General features: G+C 38.7%; 1 protein-coding gene across 1 annotated transcript; it reads right to left on the bottom strand.

The window, feature by feature from the left end:
- Positions 1-508: 508 nt before the first annotated feature.
- LOC111868505 (serine-rich adhesin for platelets) lies at positions 509-22,707 on the bottom strand. Its single transcript, XM_033753077.1, has 3 exons — positions 8,924-22,707; positions 8,460-8,768; positions 509-2,085 (listed from the first exon to the last, which is right to left on the bottom strand). The coding sequence occupies exons 1-3, from the start codon at positions 22,424-22,426 to the stop codon at positions 1,987-1,989; spliced, it is 13,911 nt and encodes a 4,636-aa protein (XP_033608968.1). The 5' UTR covers positions 22,427-22,707; the 3' UTR covers positions 509-1,986.
- Between the last annotated feature and the right edge of the window lie 3,247 nt (positions 22,708-25,954).

Below are 25,954 nucleotides of genomic sequence, written 5' to 3'. Positions count from 1 at the left end.
CCTACATATTGGAGCCAAATGATAAAAAACTTATAGTTGACAAGTGAATAAACATATTTTAAATCTGGAGAATTACAAAAATAAATATATAGAGACACATTTTGGAGAATGTTAATTTCTGAAGCCTTAAAGTGACTTGGCAGCAAAGTAAGATTTTTACAACATTCAAAAAACATTAAAAAACGTTTTATTATACAGATTAACAAATCAGAAGATTAAGTCTTTCACCACTAAATATTCCTTTCATAAATAAATTATCTCCGGGAAAAATCTCCTTCCCACTGTCTGACATTTTGAACAGGAGGGAGTTACCCCAATCACTATTCAAATAAGGCCCTGAATTCAATGGGCAGTAGAAATATATGAAGCTCATAAACTGCAAAATAACACCATGGGAACAGCATGTGCCCCTCCTCACATGCACACATATACACAGTAGGTCCCTTCAACTGGCATTGCAACTTCACAACATAGGAATCATTGCATACAAGTATCCTCAAAGAGATCATTTGTAGGACAAGATGAGTTCCTTTAAAATAACTCTGCTGTAACTCATAACTAGACAATACACATCATAAATGAAATCTATAGCAAAATATGTATCCATCAACTGCTTCATTTGATTCACATGGTGTTCTATCCTCTACACAACATGAAGAAAATGAAACAAAAAATGCACTTGGTGAATGGTGTAGTGTGTGCAAATGTTTAAAAGTTGCATCAAGTGAAATATTTTTGTACAAAAGAAACTGTATTAGGAAACTCCACAGGTTAAAACCTTTGGGCCAGGGACCAAATCTTTAAAAGATGCAACAAAAGTTTTACTGCTGCAAGATTCTGAACATTTTTTCCACTGAGCCCCATCTTCAAATGGTAAATAATGAACTGGCCCCATCAGCATGTCAGTTCTATAGAAGTGAACTGGACTGATGGCTTCTAATATGGACTATGGTTATAACACAAGCATGTCCACATCCACACTGGAACATAAAATGGGTGAAGAAGTGTTTGGAACCTCAATTTTGCTTTCCAACACACAGCAAAGTCTAATGTAATAAAACTTTACTAAATTAGTTAGTTGGATAAGGGAATATATTTGCTTTTCAGTCACTGGATATGTTCCTTTTTCCAACTAATCAATTTTATTACCACCCACAATGAAAACTGCATTTTCATTTTTTGGGTGACATCATATGGTCTGCCAATATTTTGGAGTAACTGTCAGTTCTATCTTCAGAGTGAATTAGTAACATAATATTTTCCATAGCTCACAGGTAGTTACTAACAATATACTACAGATTACTTTTAACAAATTTGTACTTGCAGTCTACATATATTTGGCTGACCTGTGTACATCTGATGATGATTCTTCATGGTCAAACACGTAGCCATATAATAAGAAAAAGAAAACAAAAAGACTTTTTTAATAAGTCTGTGAGAGTTAGTTTTATGACCTACTGGAGGTTTTCTGCCAGTCACTCTGCCTTGAAGATGCAGAATGTCAATTTCTCCAAAACATCCACAATACCATGCCATCAGGACCCTGTCCACCTCCAACACACACACATACAAACTTTAACAATCCATCATGAACTAATAAAACAAAGCTGTTCTTTTAAGATATGTTCAAATGATTGTTCCAACTGCAACTCAAAACCAGAAGAAGATATGGATGGCAAACTACAATAATTTATGTTAACATGGTAGAGTATCTGAATGAGATCTTGCCAGCACTGTCTACAGTGATATGGCTAAATTGCTTTGTAATATTTCTCAAAACAGCAGGACTTTACTTCACATGTTTCAATATGTAAGTACTGCCAAAAGGTAACTATACTTCTATCTAAAAAGTGCAATAAAAATAAATTTCAAGTTCATGAAATGAGCATTTTATCTGAAAATATGTTAATATAAGCAACAACTCTGGTTTCATATAAAATCTCAAGCATATTGTCATACTGCAGTTTCACATTTGCACACAACTACTCATAATGAATCACTGGACTTGGATGGGTAGTCTTCTGGTATTCTGAAGTTGCTCCTTGCAGTGTTACTGGAGTTTTCTTCCTTCCTCAACAGCAAATCCTAACAAGAGAGCAAATAACTTAAGTTTAGTGTTAAATGTACATTCTCAGGTTAGCAACTTGGTTGTGTAACATTTATTTTAATGCTTATAAGCAACATTCTAACTGTATGCAACAAATAATTTTAAAATTTTAAAGAAATAGGTTCTTGATTAAACTGAGAGATTAAGGAATGGGCTGTTGACATCCCCCTCCAAAATCATAATCCTTTCTGCCTTCTAGAACACTAAAAAGTTAGAATAAATCTTCTGTATCCTTGGTCATAACCATTAACAGTTCAATATCTCCCTTCCCCAAGTAATGAGATCAGAGAGGATAGTCTCCATCCTTACTTTAGACAGTGCACATTCTATTCAGAACTTTTGCTTCCTTACATAGGAATTAATTCATCTGAAACTACCAATGGTAATTAATATCAATACTACAGGAAATGTGTCTTGTCATAACAACAACAACAAACACTGTGGTAGCAGAATCCAAAGGTTCAAGCCCATCACCGGACACGCTTTTTCCTTTCAAGCTCACAAACACCTTTTAATATTGGAACTTCTTTCTTCAATGTGTGAAAATTGTGAATAATTTTCCTGGTTACACATCAATTGAATCCACCACCTCTGATTCTTTTACAACAGGATTTTTAAATTTTACCACAAGGCTTTGGTCTCTGCTAAAGCTTGCTATGCCAACTTCTCTGCTTGCTTAGCACACAGTGGTTTCTGATTTCCTGGCAACTGCAGCAGCACACTCTTTTGCATTTCAAGTTTATGCTTGAATTTTCTCACTCAGGAAGCCATACATTTTTGTTAATACTATCTCAGCCTTTACTATGACGGGTGTGGCTGGTTTTATTCTTTTAATTTGAAGAGGTCATCAGAAATATTTCCACCAAGGAAATATTTATAATTCCCTCCATGAAAAATTACTGTATATTTTCTACAGACATAACACAGGAAGTCAAGCCAACAGCATTACATGCTTACCATTTCAACCTGCTCCCTCCTCCAACATGACACTTTAACTTCACACACTTTCTGTTTTTAAATTTAAAAAATTTGGGCAGTACCGTTTACATCCAGAGACTGACTCCTCCATTCAAAGCACAGTGACATGCCAAGCCAAGGTATCAAGCGAATTACTCAATAACCACCTAACCACCACAACTATAAGAACTTTGATTTCAGGTTGGAACAGAGACCCCAGAATGTAGGATTTGAGGTTCTCATGGTGGTGGTTGTGAAGAGTTCTATCTTCTGGGATAAAACACCACGTAGTCCGCTGAAAGTCAACCAATGTTCCAAAGGAACATCTTGTCTCCATCTTCAGGGTTCAAGAGTATGCCTAACTTGCTGCCTACTTTCAACTTTCAACTTTATTTTCGTCCATAACTGAAGTGAATACAATTGGACATGTCAAGAAATAATAGCAAATACATCATATAAAATTTACAGTGATTTATCACTACAACATAGCAACTGTTGTAAGGAACATAATAAAAAATACAGAAGACCAAAAGAAAATGTCAGCAATACAAAACATGTAAACACAATATTAAAAATTGCAAACCAAAAACACAATCAACAAGCTAGTCATCAATCCAAAATTAGTTGAAAAACTCTTGAAGAGAAAAGAAAGTGCTGCACAGCAAATCATTTTTTACTTTCCTCTTAAAAACATTAAAATTTTTAACACTTTTCAATTCAGGGGGAAAGCAATTAAATATTTTAATTCCCATATTAATTACACTTTTACTGCAATGATCGACAATATTGTACATACAAATTATGTTTATGTATGGCATTGTAGCGGTGAAGGTCAGAATACTGAGTTGTATATATCTTATTCCTTATTATAAAACATAAAGTCTCAAAAATGTATATAATGAGGTAACAGTTAAAATCTTAAATTCTACAGGATACTCTATTATTAACACCTTTAATCACTCAAGCTACCCACCCCAAAAAATAATACCATATTTCAATACAGATTCAAACTTAATTTGTTTCATTCTGGTCTGTCACAATAACAATTACAAAGACAAAACAACTCCAACAAAATACCTTTCTTTTTTATATAACAAAGAAAATATTGTTACTGTTGTAGATTTTAAATCACAATGTGGGCATAATGTTTTGTAAATATTTGTCTCTTAGTATAAATTTATTATAGTATAAGACTTTTTGCAGTTTGTTAAGTTTCCATACTGAATGTGGTATAGTGTTGTTTTTGTTACCATATGAATTTAAATGCTGCCAGGAGTGTGGCCAGCACACATATTTTGTTTTAAACTTGATTTGGACAGAGTTGTGCACTAAAGAGTCAACTGTTGTCTTTCTAATGATAATTTGAGTCACATAACAACACAGCACACCATGAACAAACACGGACAATACTAAGAATCTCCTTCTCATGATAGACAGGCGGCACAAGTTCAGCCGCCTTCAAGAAAGACGATAGGAGAAGTGACACGAGCCTACTTGCTTTATAAATTTTAACTTAAACAACAAAGTTTTAAAAATTTTAAAAACTTTAACCAGGAAAGCTGCTGTGATTTTGAAAAAATTTGATTGTGTGTATATGTAATTTAGCACTCAGAACACCTATTGTGATAGTGGTTTCCAAATAAGTATTGATGTTCCCTCTGAAGATGATCTGCAAGGATTTAAACATGTAAGGGTGCCGAGTTTTCAAGTAGTAAAACTTAAATAGCCACACTGGACGGAGTTATTGTCTTGTCTTTGAGATTCAAACTTAGTAAAATAAACATTTCTTAATACAGGTCAGCTAACTGAGTCACATAAGGATTTAATCAAATAAAGGGCCTTGTTGAGCTTTTGGCATACGTATTCATGCCGGTTTCTTGCTTGGCTTATTCATCAGCATTGAAGATGGAAGTGATGTTCCTCTGAATGCTGGTTGACATTCAACAGACTACATGGTGTCATATCCCACAACAGAGTTTCCAGAACCTCTCTTTAACCCTTGCCACATATACACACAATATTTAATATTCCACAGAATACCAAAATAAATATTGAAACCAGGTTACTTCAGTCAGTGTAGCAAGAGGCTATGGGATGGATGGCCAAGGTTCAATTCCTGGAAGTGGCAAAAGTTTTATCTTTTCCAAAGTGTCCAGACTGGCTGTGAGGTCCATCCAGCCTCCTATCCGATGGGTACCAGGGTATCTTTCCCTGGGGTAAAGTGGCACAGGCATGAAGCTGACCACTCACTTTCACCTAGAGCCATGGTCAAGAATGGTGGAGGTATACCTCCACTTCCCCATACATCTTCATGGAGTCGTGTTTAATTAATTAAGCAAAGGACCACCTTTACCTTTCACCTTTTTAACAATACTTTTGTCATTCTGATCCACTGGGTAACACATCATAACTCTTAGAACTACTAGGTTTGTGGACTTTGGCCATCATTCAGCATTCTACATATCAGAGAACACTGGATGTTGGCCAAAGTTAAGAAACCTAATAATTCTTAGTGTTACACACCATTATCAGAACCCTTTAGAATCTAATCATACCTTTCTAATGCTAGAGAGGTATTCTGGATGTAAATTTTCTAACCAGCTAAATTTTTAATTCTTCTGTCTCTATCACATTTCTTAATATGGTTTATAATTAAAATTAATAGTACTGGGAAGGAGATTATTATAAAAGCGCTGAAACAACAGAATGGAGACGTAGCCTTTGGTTCCTAAAAGCAATGGAACCAGCAAAACTGATGACGTTTAAAGTACCATAATGTATGACGACATTAATGTGACTGTTCTTTCTATACCTGTGTAGTCTCTCATCCGTTTATTCTGCACAGTTTTGGCCTCAAATGCTCATTCCTCTTGTGACAACCTCAAAATTTGAAAGAGATATCGGACTGAACCAACAGGGAGAAAACGTTTTCAAGTCTCATGATTTTGGTACAGGTTTCATGCCCATGAAAAAAAGCATTTCTTGATCTTGATTTCTACAGAAGCATTCTTCAGCACTACACGTCAAACTAAAGTCCAGAGCACCACATGCTATACCAAGTTATGGGCTTGTTTTTAATGACAAAATACTGCTAAGTGATTGTGATTAAAGACAGGGTTTATTGCACATTTATACACACAAGTAACTATAGCACTACTGCTAATTCACACCCTCTGCAATTCACTATAGCATGTACAAAGTCATCTCAGTCTGCAGTGTCTTCACTGGTTGCTGCCTGGTAACAGTTTCCAATGCTGTAGCTTCCTCAGCTTCTGTATTCATACTGTTACTGGCCGGCAACTGTCTCAGAACTAAATCCTACTCTTCTGCCATCTCAAGGCTCTCGTAATCGCAGCTGCTACTCGTTACATAGTGTCAGTATGGACCACACAGTAAACACCTCTTCAAACAGCTTTTTCTATTGTTGCATGCATCTGTTGTGGCCATTACCTAGTAACGGCTGTTACATAGCTGCTATTTCACAGTTATTGCCTAGCAACGGGTCTACATGCCACAATATTTTATCAGTGAAAGTGGCTGCACTGTATACAATGAAAATGTACATGAAAATCATATAGATGTAGTAGTTTCAATACAGATTCTAGATTTATTACAGTTGATCTTTCTTCCAACACAGTTTCAGAAAATGTGTGCCTTTTCTGCTATTACCATTCCTATCCCCATCTCATTACAACATGTAGTGGGGTTTTCAACTTTTCAGTAACCAAGACCCTGGTCAAACCAGTGGTAAATTGTGCCTGCATAATAATAATGTGAACTTATTCTTTTGTATGACTGCAATCATGGTCTGTTACATGGGTGGAAGTACAAAAATTGTGTAGGTTTTGAAATGAAGCGTTCATGAAAATATTTATACCTGAGGGGAAAATAACTGGGGAATGGAAGACAATATATATTGTAGTGTGTAGTCCCATTACTGGGTAAGAATTTAAAAACAAACAACAAAATAATATTCGCTGCTAGGCAACAGATTTTTAATAAGTATATGCAGCTGTTATTGAGTAGCATCTTAAAAAACAAACACTTTCCCATGGAAACAGAGTACAACAACGAATGGTGTTTTCTATACAGTCCGTGCTGAGATGGGTTTGAAGTCCATCAGAGTTGTAACAGAGTGAGCTGGCAGTCAGCTGTAAGGGAGTCTGTGAAGACAAGAATTGGTCAGTCCAGTTTAAGAATCCCCACTGTTATAAACCGTTACCAGAGAATGACTGGTGAAGAAACAGCAGACTGAAAAGACTCAGCATGTGTTGTACTGATTTGTAAAGTGTGTAGATTAGGGACTGTGTTATAACTATTTGTAGAAATGAGTTGTAAGTGGCCAATAAATCCCATCTACAGTCACTCAAAATCATGATAATATGGATTCTGTGGATTCTACAGTTTGCCTACTACTGTTATGGTCATGAAATCAAGGAAGTTACGGTAGGGTGAACATACAGCTAGGATTAGGAATGTCATGAAAGACCAAAAAAGAGACTCAAGGATAATACCAGACTGGATCTTACAGAAATCAGTTGTAAGAAAGTGAAATGCACAGAATTGCTTTTGTATTAGTTGCACTGAATCTTGATGTGCCAGTAAAGTAAAGCTATCCCTGTACCAGGCCGTGAAGGCCCATAGAGTTGTGAGATGCTGAGGGTCCCACAATATCTAGACAATCGGCTCAAAGATGGTGGTAAGGTTGTCAGCCTTACGCCCCGGCCGCGCTTTACTCCCAAGGAAAATTATTTAATTAATTCCTGGTACTCATTTCTGTTAGAGGCTGAGTAAACCCCAGGGCCTAGTGAGGCTGGAAGGATTAGGTCAACTGGAAAAAATCCAATGACCTCATCGGGACTTTAACCCACAACCTTCCGGCTTGTAGCATAGCCCCTCAACCAACTACACTACCACATGCCCCCTTGATGTGCCAGTACACACATGAATGCATGAATGAAAGCACACATGTATACACATTCACAAATAAAGAGCTTGCTGTGGTTGGTGCACAGGCACTTCCTCTACAAGGTTATGTGAACAACACAAAAAGACAAATTATGACAAGTCATGGGAATTCTGAACAAGTTTCAGGGCTAAATGGCAACCAGCTAAATAAGATAAATAAATAGTGGCATTTCCTCTCTGAAACGAAGGCCTAGGTTTCTAATAAAACTACAACTACCATGCCACCTATGCAACATCGGAAGAAATGCTTCTTATTGGCACTTCTTACGTATTAGAATATTACAAGAGTTTGTATACTAAGATTCATCACAAATGGTTGCCAGTTCTTCCTAAGAAAAGTAAAACTTATAATAGATTCAACTGTACACTGTCCATATCATCAAGAAACATTATGTAACTATTCCACTATAAACATGAAATATATTACCTGCATGGCACGCTGCAATGGTGTGGCCTGATGATAGAAGTGTATAGTTCCAGGTTCCACAGGAAACCATTTGAGACCTGCCAACTCACTGTCTGAGAGAGGGGTTAGCACAGGGCAACTGTGACCAGTGAAGATAGAAAACAGTGTGTGAATAGTGCGACGCTGGGTGAGCTCCAGGTGACGATGCGTGCGGCCCGACAGATGCAGCCTGTAGCGCTCAGCTGTTGGGAAACTGCGCTCACATAACAAGCAATGATGCCTCTCTCTCGTGCGGGGATGCTGTTCTGAGAGATGACTTACGAAGTCCACCTAAATTCATCACCATCATCAGAGCAACATCATGTTTTAAATAATTACATTTTTTGATTAAGTGCTGTAAAAGTATCAAATGTTCAATCTCCTTATCCTTAAAGTGAAAAATAATTTCTCCAAAATGGTGACAAAATCTTATATGCTGCACTTACCTCTGATCGGAATGCAAGATGACAACGCTGACAATGATAGGGATGTCGACGGATGTGTGCTGTCCTCTCATCATAGCTACTGTAAACAAGGCCACAGGCTTGACAAGTATCATCTCCTTGTTTGGGTGCTCCTACCACACTGTGTTCAACATTATTACACAGTGTCTGCTGTTCACCTGGCTTTAATGTACTTGAATTACCAACACATTCAGATGAACAGTCACTGAGTTTATGCAACTTAGGCTCTAGGTCCTCTGAAGAACTGACAGACAGAAGAGCAGCATTTTTACCAGACCCTGTTTCTCTTGCACATTCTTCAGGATAATGCAACGTTCTAAAACTCCCTTCCGTTGATAAATCTTGGTTCCCTTTTACTTCTACATCTGTGTCTTCTGCTAACTCCTTATAAATAACTTCACTGTAATCCATTTGGGATTCAGCACTTAGGCTTATAATTTCTTCTTCTAATGCCTTGTCATCCAACTTGGGGCTTTTCTCTTTTAGACTGGTTCGTTTTTTCTTTGTAGAAGAAACTGATAATATTCTGTCAGGCTGAAATAAAGGAGGTACATCTTTTTCAAGATAAATATCCTCAAAGTATGGTCTCTTTTTTATGGTAGAACTTTTTGGGCCGTAATCCTTTGATGCTGTTACTGACTGTTCAGCTGGGTATGAAAGAGTAGATGGTTTCTCATTCACCATGAATGTCTTAGTTTGTGAATAATCTTCTGACACCACATTACCAGTATCCTCCAATGCAGCAGCATTTTCCTGCCTAGAAGAGGAAATGTCATGACTTACATCTGACATGCGTTTCTTATGAGACTTATGTTCGGTTTTTGATGATTCTCGGTCATGTTCATCAGACAATCTCCTTTTAAGAGTTCCATGTTGATAGGTAGACAAATTAAAATTATTATTGCTGTCTTCTGAACAAGCAGCTGAAATATCATGTACTGTCAGTTTATCTGAAGGACTGTTTTGATTCAGTGCAGTTGGTATGTCCTGCTTGCTCAAAAGTTCTTTCTCTTTTATCTCAACTTTCCTACACCCCTTTCTAACAGAAACTTCTTTCCTCTTGTGCTTTTGGAAAGTAAGCTTTGTCATACTATCTGTGGTATAATTTCTGTTTTCAACAACTATATATTCATCACCACTATCACCTCTAATAGCCCTGTTTCTGTCCATCTTCAAAGTTCCATTTTGCATTCTGTTACAATTGCTAAAAAATTTTAATTTAATAGGGGGGCTTTTCTGACTAAAGTATGACTTTGGGCTTGACAGTTGTCCACTGACGTTAGGTAACGAAGTGGGGCATGTATCATGCTTAACACAAAATGATGATTTGAAAGGGGTAAACCTTCTTGCATATCTTTGTGCATTCCAACCATCATTTAAATTACCACTCCGTGCATTTATCCTAGGGCGAAACATTCCAAACTTCCGTTTCTTGGGCCTCTCTGAACGACTCCCATTGCCATCCACAGAACTACAAGCTAATGATGGCAATGGAACTAAAGTCACATGATGTTGGCTGGGGGGAGATCTGAGACTAATTCTGAGTCCATGCCGTAAACTATCAGGCACTTTTTCTGCCTCATGAATCTCATTATCCACTGCACTGCTCTTTGCAAGTTCATCTAATGATACATTTCTTTCAAGTCTAACAACTGGCTGCCACTGACCACTAGAGGTACTACATGATGAAGCACTGCGAAGAAAGCTCTGATATTTGTTAGTATTGCCCATACCTATAGTTCGCTTAATTATTACCCTGGGCAATTGTTGTTTGGTATTATCTTCACCTGAAAATGAGCTATTGGTTGAAACAAACTCACTGACTCTAATATCTGAATATATGTTGACGTGTTTACTGTCATCACAGATATCATGTGTCTTATCTGTATCAGCAGGTGGATCTACTCCGTCAGGATCATTTTCTTCAGACAGCATAATGGAACTAGAACTACCAGACTTACAAACTTCAGACTTTCTTCCAGCTTCCTGACTGTTGTTAACTAATGATATATGTGAACTCACGTCTTCCTCAGATTCTGAATTGTCGCTATCTGTTGTGCCACCTGCTTGGGTTTCAGTTTGCTGAGAAGAAGAGATACTGGTCATCAATGAGGAACTACTTAAATTACACTCCTTCACAAGACTATCATCATGTTCTGAATCTTCCAGTCGTTCACAATGTTGTGCAACATCATCACAAGTTTCACTTGTTTGCTCAGATGATGAAGCACTTGCTTGGATAAAGTTATTACTACCTAAATTCCTGATATTTGCATCTAAAGGTTCTTCCTGGTTCATATTCTTGCTTTTTGTGTCAGAATCAGCATCACTATCATCATCAGATCTGCGTTTCAGTATAAGTCTCTTGACCAGCACTATGGGTGATTGGGTTACTCCATTGGGCAATGGGCCAACATCCTTTGCAACACTTCTGCAACTACTGTTTCCTGTAGATGCAGTTAACAGAATACTGTTAGGTTTTCCCTGATTTAAGATTCTGTCAGACTTGGGACCATCTACAACCTGCCACGTTTTGGGATGACCTCTTGGTGATGAGGTTGGTGCAAGACGGACTTCAATTTTTGCTGGACCCAATTCCAAACCACTGACTCCTTTGTTCTTTAAGTCATGCTGGCTCTTCAGATTTCCATTTAACTTCTCATATTTATCACCTAATTTGTTACCATCATTTGCATGACAGATTTTAGAACATTCCTTCAACTGCTGCCTGGACTTGGTACAAAATTCAGTATCTTCTTTTGTAACTTTTGGGTTCTCTCCATTTTTAGTTCCCTGCTTCTTTTTCTTCTTCCTGTCAGCCTTTGACAAAGCAAATATTTTCTTCCAGCTAAGACAGCACTTCAAACTCTTTATAGCAACTGCTGTGTCATTTGAACCTGACTGTGTTCTAAAATTATATTGACTACTGTTACTGGAACACATGCTTGCCTCACACTCGGCTGTGTCTCCATTATTTGAAGTTGGGGTGGATGGCACTGGTGATGAAGAGGGAACCATTAACAGTGAATTTCCAGAGTCCCTGTCTGCTACTGGAAACTCTGAGAAAACTTCCTCCTCAAGATACGGCCAGTTTGATACAGAATCAACAGGCAAGACATCTCCCAAACTTGGATCCAGGCCTGGTAACATCTCTGAATGTACAGCTGATGCAGGTTCATCTGAAGTCTCCTGTAATGCTGCTACTGCTAAGGTGACATTCTCACTGTGCTCAAGGATAACAGCTTCAGTTTCTTTAGCAGTTGAATACCTGGGGCCACTTTCAATGTTGAAATTTGTTTCTGTTCTACAAACACTCAATTCAGCACCTGAGAGAGAAGTTTCATCCTCCAAATTAACTGATGGCCATGCTTTTCCTATACCAGTTGATGCCAGCATTTCTTCATCAGCAGTGGCATCTGTAGTGTGCTTCTGTGATCTTTCACCAGATGGAACACAATCCAAGTCTGAAGTCACCAGTGGTAAAGATTCCCATCCACATGTTGCATCAGAGTGCATGACTCCCATGTACTCTGGTTCAACTTCTACCACTTTTACTGAGTCAGTTTCAGAATCCAGGTATGATGCAAGGACCTGCAGTGTTTCTTGGGTGACTGATACCTCTTGCATCTCACATTCCACAGCTTTCTCTAAAGAACCATCACATTCCTCTGTCACTGACACTTGTGCTTCTGGCAGTAAATATCTGTGCTGGTCATTTTGCAACAAATCAGGACTAAGACATGGAGATAAACCATGACTTTCAGTTGACGGTTCTTTCTGTATCACACCATCCACTGTGGAGGCTTCTCTTTCCAACCAAGAAGAGTTCTCACAACTATGACTTCTGGCTCGTGGTTCTTTCTGTACTACACCATTTTCTGTGGAAGATTTCCTTTCCAACTTGAAGGAGATCTGAGAAGTAGTCAACACAGAAGGCATCTGTTTCCCTGGTAGTTCATTATCTACTGAATTTGTCAATTGATCCTGTGAGGGTATAGACATCTCTGTATTTCTGCTGCCTTCTGATTTCTGCACAGAATGAGGCCTTGAAAATGTCACTTCCAATGTAAGATTGTCATTTCTTTGTACTGTTTGTACATCAACCCCTGATTCTGTTACATTTTCCTTCATACCTGTGTCCATATCCACCGACAAAATTTGTAATGGAGGTATATTGCTCACAGATGCACAGATATCATTAGGATACGGCACCTGATCACTCCCCACTGGCTGCACAGGGTCTGCAATAAGGTCAAGACATGGCATTTCCAATGAATCAGAGCTGTATGGTGAAACTTCTGTGTCAATAACTTCAAGATGTGGCATATCTTCTGTACCAACTGAGAGATCTGCTTCTTGTCTGTGAGGTGAATTCTGTGCACTCACATTGCTATGCATTAGTTCCACTGTCATCTTGGTGCTTGCAACAGTAGTCATGCTATTCTGGATCGGCCCTGGGCCACTTACTGGAGAACTCTGTTCACTGTGTGAAAGAGAAACATTATTTTCCTGCAAAGACAGATGTTCCTCCTTCAAAGATGAATCTTCAGACATAGGCAAAACGAATTTTGCAATTCCATCCATGTCCAAGCCTTCTGATATGTCCTGAGGTGACAAAGAACTATGGGAAACATTTTCTGGTGTCTTTATCTTGATATCATGCATTTCTTCCTTATTTAGGTCCAATGGGGAAGGGCATTCATGTTGTATGGTCATATTAACAGACGTTACTTCACAACTAATTTCATCCTTTATTACTTTATCTGCAGAATTCCATTCATGTTGCATAAGTGTTCCTGAAGGTATGTTTACTTCAGAAGTATAGATTTCATCTTTAATCAATTCTTCCAGGCAATGGTGTTCCTCCTGCTGCATAGGCACACCACTGGACATATCTAACACACAATTATTAATCTTATCTTTATGCATTTCCTCTATATATGGGCATTCTTCCTGAATAGACAATGTATGTGATTCATCATGCAGTTCATGCATATAATTATTTAATGCATCCTCAGTTGGCTCAGCTGCAGATGGGCACTGTTGCTGAAAAGGTTTTATGTGATTTGCAGCTGTGTCCATTTTCTCTTGGTTTGGTTCTTCTTGTTGCTGGGACTTGCTTCCTACAGAATGAAGTTCATTAAGTGGTTTTCTCATACCAACATGTTCAGTGTGTTTTGAATTACATGACAGGTCATCAGGGCTTGTCAGTGCTCTGCATGTGGTGATAAACTTCAGTAACCGATTATGATTACATTCACTTGACGATTTAGAAGTCTGCTCTAGTTTGAAGTTCTCAGCGGTCTTAAGTTCTCCTTCTGGCTGATAACATTCCTGATTCTCTACTGTGTTAATGAGAACAGACATCCCAGCATTGTTTTCTTTTCCCAAAGTGATGGAAACTGATGTGACCATGCTAGTAATGTGTGTCTGCTCCATGTCTTTACCATTTTGTTCTGCTTTCTGTGACCTGCTTGCCATTTGACTGGTATTACTGCACTGAATGTCTGCTCCATGCTGCCAGTCCTCTCCCACAGCACAATTCACTAATCCCTTGCAACCATCATTACCTTCATCACCTTCACTAATACTGACAGCATTTACAGCTGTGGCAGAAATAGCACCAGCAAACGTGGCAGTGCCAGTAGTTCCTAAGGAAGTAGTGGTGATAGCGGTAACAACAGCAGCAGCAGCAGCAGCAGCAGCAGCAGTAGTAGTAGTAGTAGTAGTAGTAGTAGTAGTAGCAGCAGCAGCAGCAGTAACATTAACAGTATTAGCATCATTACTTGTACCAACAAAATCAGCAGTGATGGTGGTGGTGGCAGCAGTAGTAGTAGTATTGGTGGTAGTAGTAGTAGTCAGAGCAGTAGCAGTAACATTAACACAAACTTCACCTTCATTAGCAGTATTAGCATCACTACATGTACCAACATAATCAGTGGTGATGGTAGTGGTGGTGGTAGCAGCAGCAGCAGGACTAGTTGTGGTGGTGGTGGCAGTAGTAGTAGTAGTGGTAGTAGTAGTAACAGTAGCAGTAGTGGCAGCAACACCAGCAAATGTTTCAAGACAAGTCACATTTTGAACTACATTCTGACATGCAACATTGCTTTGGTCTTTACAGGATGTGTAGGCATCCATGTTTCTAGCAGTTTCATCATCAGTGGTGATTGCAGAAGTAGTAGGACTAAGAGCACCACCACCATCATAATCATCAATGTTTGTATTATCACAATAAACATCATCTTCAATAACAGTAGTAACAACAGCAGCAGTGGAAGTGGTGGTGGTGGTGGTGGTGGTAACATGATCAGTAACGTCAGAAATATGTGCATCAGTATTGTAATTATCGTCAAGATGTTCTTCAGTGGCAGCATCTACACTTTTAACAGAAACATCATCATGATTATCACCATTAATAGTAGCAGCTATGGTAGTGATACCATCATCATCACCGTTGTCACCACCACCACCACCACCACCGTCAGTCACGCTTGTGGCTACATTCTGTCCCTTACAGGAAGTGTTTCTATAATCAGCTGCAACATCATCTTCTCTACAGCCATTCTCTTGCTCATTGTGGCAAATGTCAGGACTGAAGTTTCTCTGTAAATATTCCACATTTTGTGATTCAGTAACATAAGGTGATCTGTCACTACACGCACTCAACCTCTCTTCTGGAATGTTGCCTTTCTGACATTTGGAAATGGCGTTCTTCGAGAAATTAATAGGTTCAACATTCCATGATGTTTCATAACCTGCCACAGCTGTACCTTCACATGGTACACTGGCAACTGCAGACTCCGGTTCACAATCGATCTCCAGATGGTCACTTACAGATTTGTCTGATGTTTCAGGATGACCTGCTGATGAGTTAGGTACTGCAGTTTTCTGGGAATTTAATATGTTATGCTGGATAGGTGCTGATTCAGTACCAGTAATAAACAATAAATTCTTGTTCTGAGGTTCTTTAATGCTGTTACTTCTATCAGAATTCATTTTGAGGGTTTCTTCATTTTTATTTCTACCTGCTGTGATCAGCAATTTGTCTTCTTCATTTAAGCTACACAAGTTCTGGTTTTGTAGCAGAAGTGTTTTGGGTATATTCTGACTTTCAGAAACCTGTAGAACTACAGAACTGTTGTAATTATGGCTGGTGGCAATGTTCAGTTTTATACCCAGATCTGAGTCGTCTTCTTTGTGTGGGACATGTCCATCTACGTTATTCTCATTTGTCTGAGACACATTTTCACTTCCAATTGTCATATTTGAAGTGGGTGAATTGATACTGCAATCCTGGTGTACTTCAGGAGATTCTGCATTTTTGTTACAAGCTGCTGCAGACTTTGGCATTTCCTTGATATTAGTGACAAGTTGATATGACTGGATAACTTCTACTGATTCATGACTAAAGGAACCAGTCTCTAGCACGCTCATGAAGCTAGCTGCATTTTTTGAACTGTCTGCTGTTGTTTCTAAAATTGATTTATTGGTTGTTCCATCATTTTCTGAAAGTTTCAATAGTCTACTACAAGCACTTCCTTTTTGTAATGGATAAACTTCAGACACCTCATTATCAGTCTCTTCAATTTCCAACTGTTTTGAGCCATAATTAAAATGTACTTCAGTGTGACCATGTGTAGAAACTTTTGAATCTCTGATCTCATCACTTGCTTCAAGTCTCTCTTCCACATCATAAGTAACTGCATCCTCACTTCTGTCATGAGAGGCTGGACTGTCTGATGATGATGATGATCTCAGCATTACAGAACTGTTATTCAAAATAGAACAATTCTTTCTTTGTCTTCTTCCTACCTCACCTGAAACAAGACTGTGAGTTCCATTAAAACAAGAAACTGATGATACTGACATGTCTTTCCCATTTGCATCCAATGACCTCTTTTCTGCACCCACTGGATTCACTTTATTTTCTGCAAGTTTCAAGTCCAGTTCTTCATGCAACACTATACAGGCATTTGATTGTGTACTGGGCACTGTTTTATCTACAGAATTATCATCTTCATTCTGCTTATTCCTGTCTTCTGTGACTGCCAGTGTGTTACAAAGTAGTGAATCAGGACTGTCATGTTTCTCACTATCAATTTTTGTTCCGGTGTCAGAGTAAGTGATATTCTCTAGTAAAACATTAGTTGTAGGTTTGTGGCCATGCAGGATGTTACAAGCTTCCACTGCAGAATTGTGGTCCAATGGTAGGAGCTCTGCATAATTATTTTCTTCAGATTCCGACTGCACTTTCTCGTTGCTCTCTGGTGCTAAAACACCAAGCAAACCAGTATCTGAAGTTTTGCTAACGTCCTCAATCCTACTAGATAATAAATCTGATTGATGATTCGCCACGAACAGTTGAGAAGGTTGTGACGTTACTGGCTGTATTTGTGTGCCTTCACTACAACTATCAGGGATGTCAAAACTGCTTTTAAAATAAGGTGACAATTCTGTGTTATTTCCTAGTGATTTTGCCTCACTAGATGATACTGATACACATTTCTCATTATCTACCTTAACTGATATTTTAAAATCACACATTCCTGCCATTTCATCTTTGTTATCATTCAGGTTTTCAGAATCAAAATTTTTTTCCACTAGACATGGGAAACTATCATTTGTATCTCCAGGCAACGTATGGGATCTGTCTAAACTTTCAAGTATGTCCAATGAGTGGTCAGAATGTGAATCTTCATGAATGGGCTTCTTTGATATACATGGTAAACTTGAAAATGAAATACAATCAGATTCAAGCCTGATCTCATTCTCAAAGTCAGATAAAGCAGAATCCTGATACATCAAATCTAATTCTTCATCTACTTCTTCCACAATGACTGGGGTTGGTGTACTTGATGTAACAGACATATCCAAGTCTTCTCCTGTATCACTCGAGTATGACAGCAGATTAAGACGGTTCTTTTCTGATTCATTGGTGACTGAAAAATTGACATCCTCTATGCCTTTCTCATTTTCACTGGTTTGAACTGGTTCTGCAGAATAACCTTTCAAATCCTGCTCTTTTAATTTTATATTTTCTTTATCTGCCATCACTGGTGTCTTCCCTGCAATGCCTTGCCCTGTACTATCCTGGGATAAATGAGCACTGGACAATTTCTCTGCAGACAAATAAGGACCGGCAGTTGAATGTGTTGGAATGGCATCAGTATTCAGTAATACATCTTTATTCGGCGTTTTCATCTTAATGCTACTTGGAGGCAGTGCTTCATCAAACAATTTAATAGAACTACTGACTTTGACTTTTGTGTTAACAGTAGTGGTTAAATTACTAGATTCTGAATGACAGACCTTAGTGGTACATGCTTTAGTATTCTCAGGCAGTTTCTCTTTTGCCAGCAATTCACATGTTAGTGACAGCTTCAAATATTTTTCTGCTTCATTGGTATTCTCAGTCTTCTGGGACAACACTTCATTGTTACTGTTTGGTGTGTTACAGTGCAAAATTTCTGGATCAGAAACGCCATTTGTTTCTTCTATTAAATATGGCATCCCCGTTGATTCTGACACAGAAATGGTTACATCCTTGACAGAACTATGATCTGAACCATACGATATGTCTGCAATATTCTTCAAAACCGAACAGCCATTTCTGGCACAAGTCTTCTCAATTTCCTCATCATCATTCAAACTGTCACAAAGTTCTGTTTCTAAATCTTCAATTTCCTTCCCAGCAAAACCTCTATTTGATATCTTTCCATGTGAACATCTACCTTTCTCAAATGTCTGCTTGATTTTTGTGTTGTGTTCTATCACAGCTGTACAAAGATCTTTCAGTGTATTAATACCTACCCTATTCTTGAATACCAAAGACCGCACTTCTTTAGCTCTGCTTTTTCTACTTTGGTGGAAATCAGCATGTCTCTCTTCTAATGCTGTATCGGGACCAACCTGCTGAATCTTGTTACAAGATAATGAAACCTCTTGATGTGAAATGAAACAGACACAATCTTTTGACTTACATTTGGACTTTCCTTGCACATTCTGCCAAATATTGCCATCTGTTCTGCATTCATTTTGCACCACAAAACAGTGTTGTGAATCAACATCAGAGGTGTCTTCATGAATTCCATGAAAACTATCACATTCTTCTGGAAAAGGATCTGCTTGTGATGGCAAGCTTTTGGATGAGGTATGACAGTCATTAAGCAGAACGCTATCAGAAACATCAGATTTTGTGCAAACATTATCCAGATGGCTGTGAATGTTTTCTACCACAGAGATTCCTGGTGCCTCTACTAAACTTTCAACTAAACCAGATTTACTGGCAGAGTTTTCACTCCCACTAATTGGCGTGGATTCTCCACTTTCTTCTGTCTGATAAAAAGAGGACTTGCTCTGGTCTAATGTTCTGTGCTCTGGTAAAGACTTGATAGAATTATTTGATTGTCGAAATTTTTCCAATCTGTCTGGATCAATTGGAATTAAACTTGGGCATTCTCCTAGTGGTTGTGATATATCATCATTTGAATTCTCTTGTAATGTCTGGTTGTTACCTTTTGTGGTATCATTACTGGTATTGCTGGATTCCGATGGACTTGCCAATTGTTGCTGGTACATATGAATTAAACTTTTAGTGGAACTGCCCTCTGGTATTGAATTTCTGTCTACAGTTGACAATGTTGCCATACCATTAGCATTCAAATTTCTACAGTCCAGTACCAACAATGGATTTTCTGCAGAACTGTTACTGAGAACAACATCTGGCAATCTTGGAGCTGGTGATAGGTCATCCGTCTCCTCATCCCAGGTAGCTAAAAACTGTCGCACATCAAGAGTAGGAGCTGGTGTCATATGCCGGCTGCTTCTTCCCCGATGCCGTTTCCCTACTAACTGCACTTGGTCAGTTTTCATCATACCCTTAATGCGGGGTTTACGTTTCTTGATTGGTCGACTAGCTCCTATATCTTCCATTAGTGGCAATAACTGCTGATTAACACCACCAGTTGCTGCAGACATGTTACTCTGGGAATAAATGTTGGGTGATGTGATCTGACAATTTTCTTTGGATGACTGACTGATCAGGTCTGCTTCTGGCCCTGAAACATGGGTATTGCTGTAGTTCTTATTAAAATCATCAAATAAATGAGAGTGCAATACGGAACTGTTATTTCCACAAAACGTGTTACATGCAGCAACATTCTCTGATCTGTTATCTGCCAACATGTTCTGGTAGGGCATATGTTGAGATCCTGCAACCCCTGACTCTTGTCTATTGTGTGGTGACCCAATATATGATGAATTATTTAGACGTTTTGGGTCTACACTGAGTCCTGCAGAACTCCCCAGGCTGCATGAAGGATTACTTTCAACCACTTGCATTGTTCTACCAGTCTGATATTGAGTGGCATTATCAGACAACATCTTGCCACATGACTGGAGATGAGGTACCTGAGAGGTCGCAACAGAAGCACTAGTTATGGCAATTGTGGGGGCATCACTTGAGTCCTTCATGGTACCATATCTAATAACGGGTTCTAGTGGTAATGAATTACTAGATGGAGACTGAATTTGTCCTGAACAGTTCATGCCAGTGTTTGGAGTTTCTCTGTTATGGTAAGAAATATGTCGATGTGACAGACCCGATGTTACCGTGTTTGCTGTAGCAGTAGTACTGTTTGAAACAAAACCATTTCTCAACACATCACCAGAATGGGAAGAGTTATATGACTCTTCGAGGCAAGATTCGGAAAATAATCTCATATAGTTATTACTTCGGGATATCTTGCTTTGAGTATAGGTTAGGTTTGAGCTGAACCGTGATGGTGGCTGTGCAATCCCAAGTACTGCTGAGTAGTTTGTGGAGGAAGAAGAGGAAACTTTAGTGTCCTGAGGTAGGTATGCCGCAAAATTGGTAGCTGGAAATTTTCTTGAAATATCTCGCTGCACCTGATCTGTATGTCTCTCTACAGAGGTAGGAGGAAAATCTGGCAATGCTGGACTGGAATTGATTCCATCTGAGATAATATGTGACCTAGTTATGTCCTGATGACATAGTTCTGATGTGATAGTGGGGGGTTCATGATGGCCTTTATCATTTTTGTTGCTCCGTGTCTCAACTTGTGACTTCACCACCCGCGTTGGATGTCTTGAAACCATGTCCTGTCGATACTGTACTCCACATTCCACTACTCCTTCATGTTGGTGGCTTCTTCGTGGTAACAGGTCCTGATATACCTGTGGCACAGTTGTTTCGTCTGGGCCCTTCTGTCTCACTAACATTTCTGAATATCTTTGTGGTACCTCAGTGCCTTTTTGATATTTTTGGAGCATACTTTGATGGAGTTTGTCACTTCTTTCTCCCTCATGCACAATTCCTTCTTTTTGTTGCTGTAATGAATGATGGTGTCTAACCTGACCTGCAGGTTTATTTGAAGCCATATCGTGATAGTTTGTCGGCAGAGGCACTTGCTGGGCAGAAATCTCACAGTTGCTTCGGTCACTCCAGAAATTTGTCATGCCTGCATTTCCCATATTATGTATATCATCTGGTGCAGACATCCAGAAACTTGGTGGATGACTATTCTGCAGCCAAAGCCCTGGTGACTGATGCCACTGGTTGCAAGATGGACTTCCACCATTTAATGTTGTTGCTGAATGTCCAGTATATCTCAGAACATTTTCTCTTGGTACTCCAAACTGTTGGATGGGAAGAGGTTCAAGATTGGGAAATTTTATGGTCTGCTGATGATATAACTTACAATTAGGCCTAGTACATGCACCATGGCAAGTAATGCAAGAGTCTTTTTTAGTTGAGGCATTTTCACTTGGGACAGGAGGAATGTACTTTTCCAGTATGGGCTCCATTCTTGATGAACAGTGCTGAGGCCTGACAACACTAGAATCTTCTGCAGGTGACAGATTATCATTCTTTGGTGCTATGGTGGATGAAACACCTGGAGAAGAATCCTTTGCAAACTTTGAAAGTTTTGTAAGCTGAGTTGCAAAACCACTTGTAAAATGTTGGGAAGATTCCTCGTGCTGTGAAAAATTGGCTAGATTTGGTGCAAATCTGGAAATCTCATCTCCAGATAAGGGGGCTGCTGAGTTTCCAGTAATGTAGCATATACTTTCTGCTGGAGGTGGATTCCAGGGGTGAGGAACTCTTGCAACAGAATGATTGTAACATGCATTACAATTTGATTGGCAGTTTATTACTGCCCTGGGTCGAACAACAGGCTGATGACTATTATTACCTGCACTTATATTTTTATAATGAGCAAGAACACTGTTATTCTCAAACTGAGACACCACTTGAGGATTATGGTTTGCAGATGGATGTCTGTGATTCATACTCTGGTCTCCTGTATAACAAGGCACGGTGCTGAAGGGCTGCTGAGAGTAGTCCCATGGAGGACCTGATGTTTGTTTGGAGGTATCTCCAGGTAGAAACGAGGCCTGACTGCGATTCTCAAAAAAAGGCTGGTCATTATAACAAGTCGTGGCATCTTTATAGCCGCTGAACATGTCTAATTTTTTTGCTTTTCATAACATATAACTATTTATCCTACCGTTGCAGCAGCCGAATATTCTTGTCCATGACGATGAAATCAGCTTCCACCTCGGCAAATGGTATTCAATCCTATCGAAACAGGATGAAAATGCATAATTAATGTACCTTAGGTCCGTAAGATTACAAATACTATATGATTATACGATACGTTATTGAGATACCCTGCATAATAAATATCATGTAAATATTTTTTACGTCTACCATGACAAACTACTAACATACACTCACAACACCAGCCATCTTGAAAACCTCGAAATACGTAAATAAATGGATGCGTTCTGAACGTTCGAATTGGTTCAGTTATTGTTTCCGACAGCTGCTCTGAGCTCTGAGTTTATTAGCGTTCAAGTGTTCAAGTGCGTGAGCGGTATAGTTAGTAATCCGTGCAGTCGATGGCATAGGGTGGTTGGTTTGGTTTGGCATTTGCTTGGGGGTGCGGAAAATTATTTTAACAGAAAGTGTTGTAATTTAAGGAATCAAGATTGACGTTTTCACAGCAACCATTATTGAGATAGCGGTCTGAAGGACTGTAACATTTTGCAGTCTTGTAAGCAGATACATGTAAATTGCATTCCATGGACCTAGAAATATGTATGCACAGTAAAACCAAAGCATTCTCCCATCTTGAAAAGTCGGCAACTGTTCAGCTACTCAAGAACTTACCAGCATTTTATGGAACCTGAAGGTTCATTGCCATGTTCACAAGAATCAACTTCTGGTCCCTATCCTGGGCGAGATCAACACAATTCATACCATCCAAATCATATCTCTCTAAGATCCATTTCAATATTGTTCACCTACCTATGGCTTGGCCTTTCCAGTGGTCTCTTTCCTTCCGGCTTTCCCACCAATATCATATATACATTAATCTTCTCCCCATTCGTGCTATATGCCCTTCCCATCTAATCTTCCTTGACCTGACCATTCTAATTATACTTGAAGAATACAACTTACGAAGCTCCTCATTATGTAGTTTTTTCCAATCTCCTGTCACTTCATCTCTCTTCGGTCCAAACATTCTTCTCAACACCCTAAGTCTATGTTCCTCCCTTAATGTCACAGACCACGTTGCACACCCATACAGAACCACAGGGAAAATCTGTATATTCTAATTTTTGTTTTTAGACAGCAGATGGGAAGGGAGAAGGTTCTGGACTGAATGGTGGCAAGCATTACCCGAGTTCAGTCTCCTCTTAACTTCCTCCTGAATCAGATTTTGATCTGTTACTGTCAGTCCCAAATACCTGAACTCTGCCACATTTTCAAAACATCTGTTAGTTGTTTTTATGTCACGATTTTGTCCTGCATTTTGGTGACAAGACAGCAACATATATTTAGTTTTCTCTGTTTACTTTAGACCAACCTCCTTACTAGCGTCAATTAAAGTTTGTGTGTTTTTCTTTGTGGTATCTATATTATCACCCAATAGATTAACATCATCAGCATAGACCAACAGCTGATGTGTCTCATTTAATTTCAGTTCCACCTGGTTTTCCTATACCTTCCTAATGCATACTCTAAATCAAAGTTGAAAAGTGGCGTTAAAGCATCTCCTTGTTTTTGACCATTCCAGATGGCAGAATTATCAGACAGATGTTTACCTATATGGACTTTACTGTATGTTTCGTTTAAACACATTTTAACCAGCCTAAGTAGTTTCATGCGTACCCCACACTCCAGAATATTGTACAATACTTCTCTCCTAACCGAATCACAGACTTTCTAGAAGTCTATGAATAGCGTATGTACTGTCTCATGGTATTCCCATTTTATTTTATCAAATTGAAAAGCTCTTATGAGTAGTTGATCTGTTACATCAAAATCCAAACTAATGATCCCAAAAAATTTTTGACTATGTATAACTTAACCTTGAATGAATATTGGATAAAATTTTGTATGAAGTTGATAACAGTGATATCCCCCGATAATTACTATAGTCAGTTTTATCACCCTTCTTGTGAAGTGGCACAATAGTAGACTCCTTCCACTGATCAGGCCTTTTCTTTCTTATTCCAAATAGAATTAATTACCTTATGGATAGGGGCTAGCTCTATCTATTGAACCCACCTGAGTAGGTTTACCTGAGGATGGGGACAGAATCCAGTCTCCAAAACATTGTTTTTAAAAAGAAATAGGACGGTTTTTAGAAAATAGACAAGACGGTGGATAATGTCCAAGAGCATAATAATTGTAGCAATATCCCATCGTCACAAACTTTTAGGTCTTAAGAAAGGACAGGTGTACTCCACACCTTCAAAATGTGTGTCTTTATGGTTTTGTTTCCTTTGTCAGTTCTGATATTCATTTGTTGCAGTAGTTGGCAAATATCACACTGCAGACAGCCATAAATTCTAATGACAATGCTAAAGAGGTACAAATTTTTTTTTGTATTTTTTAAATACAATGAAAATTGTACCAAACTGGACCAAATTAATGCAGATCCTAAAGGAAATACGTATCGATTGGCGTGAAAGAAGACTGATTAGTAAATTGTACATGGATCAGAAAGTTAGAGTGTGACTGGATAGAGGGGAGATAAGAAGTGTGAAGATTGGAAGAGGAGTTTGACAAGGATGCTATTTATCACCAATTTTGTTCAACTTGTACAGTGAATGCCTTACCAAAGATGCTATGGATGGACTTGGAGACTTCAAATTAGGAGGGAAAATTATTCAAACTGTGAAATATGCAGATGACCTTGTGTTAATGGCTAAGAAAGAAACTGTGCTGCAGTGTATAATCAATAGACTAATCGAAATTGGAAGGTGCTATGGCATGGAAATGAATGTGGAAAAAACAAAAGTAATGAAAATTTCGAGACAACCAACCCGTCACAATAAAGATAGACCAAAAACAACTGGAGAATGTGAAATGTTTCAAATATTTGGGTAGCTTGTTAACAGATGATGGAAGGTGTATGTGTGAAATTAAATCTAGGACTGCCATGGCAAAAACTGCATTTAGCAAGAAGAAGAATCTTTTTACCAGCAAATTGGACTTAAATTTGAGAAAGAAACTAGTGAAATGCTACATTTGGAGCACTGCTTTGTATGCGGCTGAAACTTGGACACTTAGGGCAGTAGATCAGAAACACCTGGAAAGCTTCGAAATGTGGTGTTGGAGGATGGAGATCAGTTGGACCGATTATGTGAGAAATGAAGAAGTGTTATTAAGAGTCAGTGAGCAGAGGAATATCCTACATGAAATAAGAAAACGGAAGGCTAATTGGATTGGTCATATCTTACACGGTAACTGCCTTCTAAAAGAAGTTATTGAAGGAAAGATAGAGGGGTGGATAGAAGTGACCAGAAGATGAGGAAGAAGACGTAAGAAGATGCTGGATGACCTTGGGGACAGAAGAGGATATTTTCATTTAAAGGAGAAAGCTCTAGATCGCATCAAGTGGAGGAACTGTTTTGGAAGACTCTGCGGACCTGTCGTCTTGATAGATTACTGATGAATGAATGAACACCACATTGAGG

Source organism: Cryptotermes secundus, unplaced genomic scaffold (assembly GCF_002891405.2).
Source record: "Cryptotermes secundus unplaced genomic scaffold, Csec_1.0 scaffold206, whole genome shotgun sequence".
Taxonomy (NCBI): Eukaryota; Metazoa; Arthropoda; class Insecta; order Blattodea; family Kalotermitidae; genus Cryptotermes; species Cryptotermes secundus.
This window is presented reverse-complemented; position numbering and strand designations above follow the sequence as displayed.

What these genes read in the sequence shown, in the direction of transcription:
- LOC111868505 (XM_033753077.1), bottom strand. Translation starts at nt 22,426, where the DNA reads ATGTTCAGCGGCTATAAAGATGCCACGACTTGTTATAATGACCAGCCT. An exon ending in ATCTTGCATTCCGATCAGAG is followed by an intron (nt 8,769 to 8,923) that starts GTAAGTGCAGCA and finishes TGATGAATTTAG; the next exon opens with GTGGACTTCGTAAGTCATCT. An exon ending in CATTGCAGCGTGCCATGCAG is followed by an intron (nt 2,086 to 8,459) that starts GTAATATATTTC and finishes CTCTCTTGTTAG; the next exon opens with GATTTGCTGTTGAGGAAGGA.